We start from the raw sequence: 10,345 nt of genomic DNA on the forward strand, positions 1-10,345 counted from the left end.
CAATTCTACACGCTGCTAGAAGAGCTAATAGAAAAATACAAGTTTGTACCAAAGAATATATACAACTGCGACGAAACTGGCATATCTACCGTCCAGGATCCAGGAAAAATATTGGCTGCAACAGGGCAAAAGAGAGTAGGAAGCATAACAAGTTGGGAAAGGGGTAAGAATATTACTCTACTCTGCGCCATGAGCGCCACTGGTGGATATGTCCCCCCAATGTTTATATTCCCCCGAAAGAGGATGACACCAACTCTAGAAAAGGATGGCCCAACAGGAGCAATATATAAATGCTCTGACAACGGTTGGATAAATGAAGAACTTTTCCTTCAATGGCTCAAGCACTTCACCCACTTTACCAAACCTTCTGCAGAAGAACCAATACTATTAGTGTTGGATAACCATGCAAGCCACATTTCTTTGTCGATATATGAGTATTGCAAGGAAAACCATGTCCATATGCTATCACTACCACCTCACACATCTCATCGCATGCAGCCATTGGATGTGTCCTTTTTTGGTCCATTCAAGGCTGCATATAGAAGAGAATGCGATTTATTCATAAAAAGCCAGCTTTCACAAAAAATAACACCATACGATGTTGCTTCATTGGTCAAAAAGGCATTTTCGAATGTTGCCTCTATGAGCAAAGGCGAGGCTGGTTTCAGAGCAACGGGAATATTTCCTATAAATCCCAATGTTTTCATAGATGAAGACTTTCTGCCAGCTGAAGTCCTTCAGGTAGAACCAATTGTAGTTCAAGATGTTGCTGAATCGACTTCTGCTGTTGCTATTGACTCCGCACCAACCCTACCAGCTACTATTGAGCTAGATCGGAATAGTCCTATTCCGAGTACATCCACCGCACCAACCCTACCAGCTACTATTGAATTAGATCGAATTAGTCCTATTCCGAGCACATCCATATTTTGTCATACTACTTCTGAATCAAGGACTGACATGGCACCAAATCTTACAATCCAAAATTTCATTCAGATGCCTAAACAAAAAACTGTTGTCAAGACAAACGGAGGAAGAAAAAAACAGCATGCAACTATTTTGACATCCACACCACTCAAAGACGCCCTAGTGGATAAAGAAAATAAAAAGAAGGAGAAAGCTGCGAAGAATAAAGGAAAACGAGTAGGAAAGAAGAGCAATCCACAAAAGATCAGTCGTGAGAAGGTTAAGAAGAAAATTCTACAGGACTCTAATGACACTTCGGTGTCAGATGTAAATACTGATGAGTTATGTCAGGATGATGAAAATGATGATGCAGGAGATGCAGGGAACTTGTGTCTTGTATGTGGCGAATTTGGGCGAGACAATGAGACATGGTACCGGTGCACTTCTTGTGGGCTCTGGGCTCATGCCGAATGTACTGGATGGGATTCTGCGCACAATTATGTGTGCGATATGTGTTGATCACCATTGCCCACATACTGATCACTATTGCCAACCGATGTTGACAATGGTGATCAAACGTACTTTTTTTTATTTCGTTGATTGTACCAAAATTAGTAAACTTATGTGATGAAAGTTGATCTCAGTTGATAGTTAAGAAAGTAAAGTTTATGATTATAATAGAACAATATATAGTTAAATGATAAACATGTTTTTATTCTTGTTTTTGCTTAAGTGATCCCCATTACCTACATCTCCCCTACTATCTACCAACGAACGACAGTGCGATCCTTCGTTGATAGGTTTGTTGGTTTTCGTTAATGCACTAACACACTTTACGATTAATTGTCATTTCCTTGAAAACATGTTACATGATCGTAAAAGCGAAAATACGTTGATAAACGATTGACTCATTATTTGAATGGTACTCTGTACTCTGGGATACTTATTTCGCCTGCAGGTCCTGGCCAAGTGCGAGCTTCTCATCATAAACATCTCAGCTAATATCCGATGGACCCTAATGTTACATTTTAATATAGAAATGTTATTCATAACTAACTGTCCCGGTCAAGCTTCGGATTGATTTACGTGCAATTCTTCATTACCCTTACCCTACTCCTACCCTAAAAAAAAAAGAAATCCTACTCTTACCCTAAAAAAGACCCTACCCTTCTTTTAAGTATATTATTACGAATAGTTTCTATGGAGTATAGTTTTGTTAAATTGTTGTTTTTAGACTTTTTTATTATTTTGTAATTTTTATATAACACAAACCTTGTCTTAACAATAACGAATACATACAAACCAAGAATCTTTCAATTTGGTGCAGTCATTTGACAGTTATGGTAGTACCTACCTACATTCAATTCGAAGATCCATATTTATTTATATAGATAATATCCAATATCTTGTAACAACCCAGATAATTCGTATTGAAGGGGCGTCAATAGTTATGTATCTAATAGATCGATTAAAATTAATTAACACAACGACTTAAGATGAATTAAATCGATTGAACGGCCTCATTAGTCCAGTGGTTAGCTTAAGTGACTTCGAATCCTAGTCAATCTGTAAAATACCTAGGTACTAAGCTTTTGTTTCTTCTAAGAAGTTTCCAGTTACGAATATTGATGGTTTTATACCCGTGCCTCGGAGAGCACGTTATGTCTTTGGTCCCCCGTTCATTATTTATGTCATCTTAATTCTTATGATCATCGTTCAGAGTTGAAAAAGTATCACTCTAAGCTCGCGATCCAGAACTGGAGCAGTGGTTTGGGTCTATTGGGCCGTGGGCCGTTAAAACAGGTAGATAACGATGAAATCTTTTGATAAAATCGGATAAAAGAAATACACTAAATATCACAGCCATTTTATTATAAATTATTCAACACAGTTACAAATCATTTTATATGCATAACTAAATCGTTAAAACAAGTCTCCATTATACAAAAGCGGTCTAAGACCTTGTTAAGCTATTTTGGAAATCCCTACAAATATCCAACAGTAATATCATAAATAACAATTCTAATATAATTTTATATCAATTTTATTTCATAATGTAGGTATTAACTATTTTTATTTTAATATATTAACTAGATGGATTAAATAATAGCTTTAAAATTTATTCAGTGCGATAATACCAAAATAATCCCCATAATAAAAAAAATTAGATTACATGGATTTTAGCTTTTGTAAGTTTGTTTTTATATCTCATGACAACGCTCCTGGCATACGTAGTGACATTTAGCAACTTTCGTCACCCTCAAACAAATATAGTAAGTAAGTAAAAAAAATTCAATGGTGTACCGCGTGCCAGAAGCGTCGGCGTGAGCTATCGTTAATATTTTCGGCAGTAGGCACCTACCTACATTTAATTTTTTCTGAAACTGCATTTTATTAATAAATATAAATAAATAAATAATTAAAGCTGCGAATACAGTCATGAACAAAATATCAATAACATTATCTGTCAAGGATTGCACACTGTTCTTTATATTCACTCCTGGATAGGACATTCTCTTTGGTCAAATTAACGAAAGTGTCGTAATCACAAAACGACTCTCCTCCGCAACCGGAGATGGGAAGAGCGACTCCTGGGCCGCCGGCATCCGCTGCATATACCGCCTTTAAACAAAAACAAAATACATAATCAATACATATAAATAAAGTGTTTGGGTGGTATTAACATTCATTATGTATGTTTTAGTGGAGGGAAGATTGGTATAAATAGAGGGTATTTGATGATATGAGCGCAGTTGTTTGTTAAGCAGCATTGACACCGTCACGCTGCCAGTCGCGTTAGTAATTTTGTCTAATAATGTTTTGTTGTTATCATTAATAATGTTTTGTGTTAATTATTGATAATGTTTGGTGTTGTAATTATTATGATCATAAATTGTTTAGTGTGAGCATGGAGAACATGTCGGGCAGGGAAGGTAACTGTTTATGCAGTCTGAAAGGATCCTTTAAACCTACACCCAAGATCACAAGTCCTGGGACGTGCTCGAGGTGTTTCCTCTACCACAAAATTATGGGGCACTCACTGTCGCTGTTAACCGTCACGTCACAATAGACTACTTTTTATCCCGGAAAATTCCATGTTTCCCTCGGGGTTAACGCTAACAAAGTCGCAGGCGTTCACTAGTTTAAATTATAGTATAAAATTCAATCCTTATTTCCCTTGGTCACGCTATAACTTAAGTAGTTGAGTACCACATTAGAAGAGGTGTAGTTTAATAAAGTTAATGTTAATCGAAACTATTAGTCTGGTCAATCGTAAAAAATTCAAGGTTTACTATTGAGGATAGCAATTAGTGAAAGTTTGATTTCCGCGTAGACTGAATCTGTTCTTTTGCAAATTGTATAACAAGAGATTAACAACGTTTACCTTTTCTCTGCTTAAAATCAATATGTTTTTTGTTATAAATAAATAAATAAATATTGGATGAGTTCTTACAGTAAAACCATACTGTCCCGTTGACAACCGCTTTCTAAATTCCAGTAATATTGTTGAGCCATATTTTGGTTGGTGCGGCTCGAATACTCCCACAGCTGCCATGAGGGCAGCGACGTTGTTCTCGTGTGCTGAGATTAGCTGCAGGTTTGGTTGCTCCCTGTCTTCAGTCATAGCCGCGCTCGTCGCGTTCAAAATGTCCGCCAGGAGTATACCTGCGATTGATAAATCATTATGTTTATTCCTCACTCATCAACCAGTAAAAATAGAAATACATAATAGTAAAACCAAAAAAAAACAAAATAGTTATGTGACATCCGGACTCTCAAGTCTCTCAACTGTCAAGTCCAGGGTTATATCATATTGTCAATAATGTTTTCCTAAAGTCCTATCACGGCGTAACTGGAAATTACATTACTCGCACCTAAGGGGGTACGATTTTGTGCAACCTTACCCTAGTTTGTTGACATAATATTATTGTGTATGCGGTGGACCTAATGACGTCTCATAGTACGAGTATTTCGAAATCCGTTACGGCTTAGGCTATCGTCCAAAGAATGGACATAAGAACATAATTAACTTGCAAAAACCTGACGGCGTTGAGGACATTTCAAAATATGTATCAAGAGGCGAGCCATGGAGCTCTATCAAAAAAATTCAACGAGGTCATGACGTCATTTATTACCTGTTGATAAGCGTATTAATTCACTGTCATAAAACTGACAAGCGTATTCTAATTTCGTAATTTGTTTGATTTCCGGCATCACTTCCTGGGCCCAAGCCGGCGTTTTCACACCTACGTTTCCCTAAAAAAATCAATGCAACATGAAATATATTGACCAACCGCATAACCGAGTCCTCTGACCTCCCCTTCGCAGTACAGAGAGAGGTGTGGGGTACGACGACAGAGGAACAAAAGGATTCAGTTGTGCGATGAATCGATCAAAAAAATCTGTGACTCAGTTGATACTCGTAATGGGTATTCAATTATATGAAGAAGGTTTGGCTTTGCTTGCGGTAAGTAAGTGTATTTATATTATTATGTATTCTGTGGTAAGAGTTACAAAAAATAACGCATGTGCTCTTTGTCACAAACATTGACAAAATAGAGGACACCACCAGCTACAGCTGCAAGCATCGCCATAGGTACACAGCTGCCGTCGACACGTCGGCATCTGCCGTCGATAACTAGCGACGGCAGCAGTTGCCTCTGCGGTTGGTAACGTGCCGTCCCTGTAAATAAGCCCTTACTTGCTACTACATCCAAAGCCAAACCTTCTTCCACAGATTTAGATTTCCCGAGTAACTTACTAAAGTCTGGAACAAGTTGTCTAAATAAAAAACGTCTTCTAGTGTCGTGATGTTAGTTCCTGTTTTCAAAGTTAAATATTTGAAAAGGCTTTCGTACGGTTTCCTCAATTCCAATATCTCTGGCAAGGCGTACACTTTCTCCCTTAGTCTTAGATATCTTGGACAGTTGTAGTAGTAAAGCAACTGCAAAATATACACATTTTGTTAAATGTATATTTATCAACAATTATACGTTAATAAACAGATCGTAAAAGATTTGTCAGACTAAATAAATCTAAATGTATTTGACCATTAAAGAATAGGAATTCATAAAAATAGATCAAGATATAATGCAAGGCGCATTATTTACTTGTATTACTCGTAGTTTGTAAATTTTCCTGAACGGAAAATAATATAGTTTTAGATTCTAGACTGTGGTTGATATAATATAAGGATAAAAGTACGTCAATATAAACTATTGATAAGTATTCATATGCGGCTTATGTTTTTAAATATTGATACTTGATACAGATATTTTCATTTATCTTTTTATTTACGCGTGGTATAAAATCAAAAGAAATATTTATATTGTATAAAACAAAAACGGGTTAGTTGGACCATTTTAAAGAGTTGCTGTACAGATCCGGATGAATTTCGACTTAGAGATAGATTATACTGTGGAATATAAAAATACTATTTTTTATCCTGATATTCCGGGGAATGAGTTTTAGCCTCTATGTGGGTGAAAATCGGTCAAATAACAACAAATGCTTCATAGGACGCAAATTCTTTTTTTGTCTACTTACGTCGTCGTCTTCTTGAGGTTCTGTGTTGTAAGGCACTGGTTGCCAGTTCAAAAATGGGTTCCACCTTTGTGCGATGGGTGGCGGAAACATGGCTGCCAGCGCCGTCAGAGCTGTCATCTTGGTACGCGCGTAATCCGTGGTGCGAACAGAAATTTCATCGGGCAAATACAATTTTGACAAGAGTATGTTATTGTAGCGTTTCCTCAAAAATTCGCCAACGCGGAATCCTCTCTGCTTGCCTTTCTGTTAAAGAAGAAATTGGTTAGGCGAGATTTTTTTTAAACAAGACCCTATTATACTATATAAGACTTCGCTGTCCGTCTGTCTGTCTGTCTCATAAACCGTGTAATAGTTAGATAGATGAGATTTTGGCAGATGATGTATTTCTCTAGCCGCTTTAAAAAATGAAATGTACATTTAAAGGGGCCCCATACAACGAACGTGTTTGTTGCTGTTTTATATGTAGACTAGCTGACGCCGCGTAGTTTTACCCGCGTGGTTCCCGTTCCCGTAGGAATACGGGAATAATATATAGCCTATAGCCTTCCTCAATAAATGGGCTATCTAACACAGAAATATTTTTTCAAATCGGACCAGTAGTTCCGAGATTAGCGCGTTCAATCAAACAAACAAACTATTCAACTTTTTAATATTAGTATAGATACGGAACCCTTTGTGCGCGAGTCCGACTCGTATTTGGCCTATTTTAAAATAGTGATTTATACAAAAAAAAACATTTAAAATATTGATCTATATAAAATATTGAAGTGAATTACGTTACGTTACGGTACTTACGTTTGTTAAGGCTTTCTTGCCGTAAGGAAAGAAGATGTTGTCATAGTTGTGGTCTCCCGGAAACTTGTCTAATTCTTCCTGATCAGGAGTTCTATCACCATGACGAAACACCTGACACCAGAATTTGTTATTAATCAGTAAGTAACGAAAGTCATATTACCACAAGAATGTTGATATTTAAAGTGGAAGGACACAAGAAGAGAGGCCTAAAGAGATGATTGGAGTGTGTGTAAAAGGAGTAGATGATAAGTTGACTAGTAAAATCTCAAAAATATGTCAATCTCTTCATTGAGAATGACATATTTTGCTGACTCCAGTTAATTGGGATAAGGTAAAGGAGATGATGATAATATGGTAAGTAACTAATTACTACCATTCATATAAATCATCATCATCAACTCATTTTTGACCGCCCACTGCAAGGTCAGACCTCCCTCTCTCTTTGAAGCCGATTTGTAGCTTAGACCCATCACGCTGCTCCAATGCGTGTTGGCAGCAGGGTTACCAACATTTTTTTCAGAAAAATATAGTTTTTTTCAAATTTAGCTTCAAAAATATAGTACGCTTAAATAAAATATACTATGTTATGGAATAATAATTTAAAATAATAATTAAAATAATAAAATAAATTTAAAATAATAATTTAAATAAATGTTGGTTTTATACCAACATTTATTTAAAAAAATAAAACAATATATTTACTCTTGTTCCAATTTTCAAGTTTTATTTGTCTGAAATAAAAAGGTCATATACATATCACATTTGATTTTAAAAATTTTGAAAATCAATTTTTTATTTTTATTTGTTTGACTGTTCGATTAATGATTGTAACTCAGTAAGATATAAAAGTTCGGATAGGCTAGACGCTATTGCATCTGTCAAAAACTAATGTTAATAAAGTTTTAAAATGAACCGAAAGGACATGTCCTAAAATGGGCCTTTATTATTTCTAATTTATAAGCAGGGCGATAGTATTTTTTACGGATAGAAGATACAAATTGCTGTTTAGAAAATAATTTTCCGAATTTTGGAACACGCATTAATTAGATAAATATTTTTTTGTTTTGCTCCTTGTCTACAAATTAAACATAGACAATACTGTAAAAGTGTTCAAAACAGCCAATAAAAATAATTGGAATTGAATTCATATCCGGTTTAAGCTGTCAATGTCATGTAATATTGTCAAATATTAATATGACACAAGTTAAAAAGAAACAATCAGTCGTAGACAGAGCAATACCCTAAATTGCTTTAAAAACGCCTTAATTAATGAAAAAAATATATTTTATATAATTATTTAAAAAAAAAATGCTGATATAATTTGTTCTGTTTACTTCACTCTTGAATAAAGGCCCAGGCTCCATACAAAATTGGGACATGTCCTTTGCAAGCAAATTTACATTACATACATTAGATATATTAATTATATGGTATCAGCGTACATTAACTGACTCTTGTAATTTGGAATGCCGTGGTATTGAATTTAAATTGTCGAACCAATTACGCGTTATCTTTCACCTCACCGCACTCTTGTCTCGTTTATTTTTTGTTGATTTGTCAAAGAATCATTAAGTTGGTCATACAAAAAACGTACTAACGGATAATTGTATAAGAATCGAAATAATCTAAGAAGAAGTTCTAATACTGTAAAACGTATTATAGAAATATCTACATTATTAGGCAAATTGTGTGCAGGATCTGAATTAATTTTAGATTAATTGTCTTCAATAAAGTATTTGCCATTTTATTAATCACACTTTGTATCTGGCCATAAAATACACGTATGGTTCACGTGTAGGTACGTGTTTTTATATGAAGTTCAAGGACATACCACAAAAGCCATGATCAATTCAGTGTCAGTCAGCCCATTGTCTACCAAATCCATCTTGTTGTTGGGGACGGTTGAGAGCACAGCATCCGCCAACTCCTGTGCTCGTCCACCACCATACAGAGTCATCACCATCAGAACTATGACGTACGAGGATACCATTGTACAATTTTACTATAACAATAAAATGTAACGTGGGCTTCTTATCGGCATTATCTACGCGCGTTCACGAGCCGAAATCGACTGCCATATAGTGGAGCCTGTGCTCTATTTATATAGAGATCAAATACATCTATAGAGGACCGGGGCCGTACCTAGACTCCGTGCAAAATTATTGCACACCAGAGAACATACACGTGATGCAAAACCTATATGTATGTATTCAGGTGCTACGAGTGTATGTTTGCGTTTCATAGTTGCTATGGTGGTATGATTTCAAATTAAAAAAAAATATCTTAAATTGCGAAGGGGCGATCAGAAATGAGTAACAGAACTAAATTATCTAATTATTAAATTGCTTGTCTGTCTGTAAGAGTAATGTGTGCGCTATTCTCTGAATCTACAGAACGGATTTTCACAGATTTCCGGAGCAACATATAGGTATCATTAGGGTCCGATCCTTTATTATAGAAAAAAAAATGTGTTACAATTTTATGAGCAATTAATTATATAGCCTTACTTCAAAGTCTAAATCGAAACCAATCCTCGGTTTTGATTAAACTCAAAATACTAGATTGATTTAAAAAAATAGCTTTATATTATCCTCGTATTCACAGGAATGGGAACTTCTCAGGTGAAACCGCAAAGCGTCTGCTAGTGTCAAAATAGAAAGAACACAAGGTTCTTCCTATCTGTATATTCCGTGTTTGTATCCGTGTATCCTCTAAAACCGGCGCTACCTTCATAGGGTTTTAAGTGTTTTAAGGTAAAATATTAATTAGAGCCATGCCAATGCCAAAAGGGGCAGTCAGTACTCAAAACAAAAAGACTTTTTTTTATTATTTACAAGATAGCCCTTGACTATAATCTCACCTCATGGTAAGAGATTTTGCAGTTGCTAGCTAAGATGGAAGCGGGCTAACTTGTTAGGATTTTCGGTTTCTACACGACATCGTACCGGAACGCTAAATCGCTTGGCGCTACGGCTATGGCGGTAGGGTGGTAACTAGCCAAGGCCAACGCCTCCAACCAGCCAGACCGGGATCAATTAAAAAAACCTCAATCGGCCCAGCCGGAGATCGAACCCAGGACCTCCGTCTTGTAAATCCA

The 10,345-nt window shown here is 36.0% G+C and overlaps 2 protein-coding genes across 2 annotated transcripts in view; one reads left to right on the plus strand and one right to left on the minus strand.

Annotated features, from left to right (window-relative positions):
• Nucleotides 1–10,345, plus strand: part of LOC112058263 (dedicator of cytokinesis protein 9) — a 74,755-nt gene that overhangs the window by 41,747 nt on the left and 22,663 nt on the right. The gene's annotated exons all lie outside the window — the stretch shown is intronic.
• Nucleotides 2,762–9,339, minus strand: LOC112058266 (prostatic acid phosphatase-like). The gene is made up of 7 exons (XM_024098979.2): nucleotides 9,080–9,339; nucleotides 7,249–7,359; nucleotides 6,454–6,696; nucleotides 5,669–5,851; nucleotides 5,043–5,163; nucleotides 4,361–4,572; nucleotides 2,762–3,528 (listed from the first exon to the last, which is right to left on the minus strand). The coding sequence occupies exons 1-7, from the start codon at nucleotides 9,236–9,238 to the stop codon at nucleotides 3,367–3,369; spliced, it is 1,191 nt and encodes a 396-aa protein (XP_023954747.1). The 5' UTR covers nucleotides 9,239–9,339; the 3' UTR covers nucleotides 2,762–3,366.

The sequence above is a fragment of the Bicyclus anynana genome, chromosome 3, assembly GCF_947172395.1.
Source record: "Bicyclus anynana chromosome 3, ilBicAnyn1.1, whole genome shotgun sequence".
Lineage (NCBI taxonomy): Eukaryota > Metazoa > Arthropoda > Insecta > Lepidoptera > Nymphalidae > Bicyclus > Bicyclus anynana.

Excerpts from the sequence above, each read along its gene's own strand:
- LOC112058266 (XM_024098979.2), bottom strand. The coding sequence starts at position 9,238 with ATGGTATCCTCGTACGTCATAGTTCTGATGGTGATGACTCTGTATGGT. Across the intron at positions 5,852-6,453 it reads AACCTCAAGAAGACGACGAC|TTGCTTTACTACTACAACTG; the intron begins GTAAGTAGACAA and ends TATATTTTGCAG. Across the intron at positions 5,164-5,668 it reads ACAACTTGTTCCAGACTTTA|GGAAACGTAGGTGTGAAAAC; the intron begins GTAAGTTACTCG and ends TGATTTTTTTAG.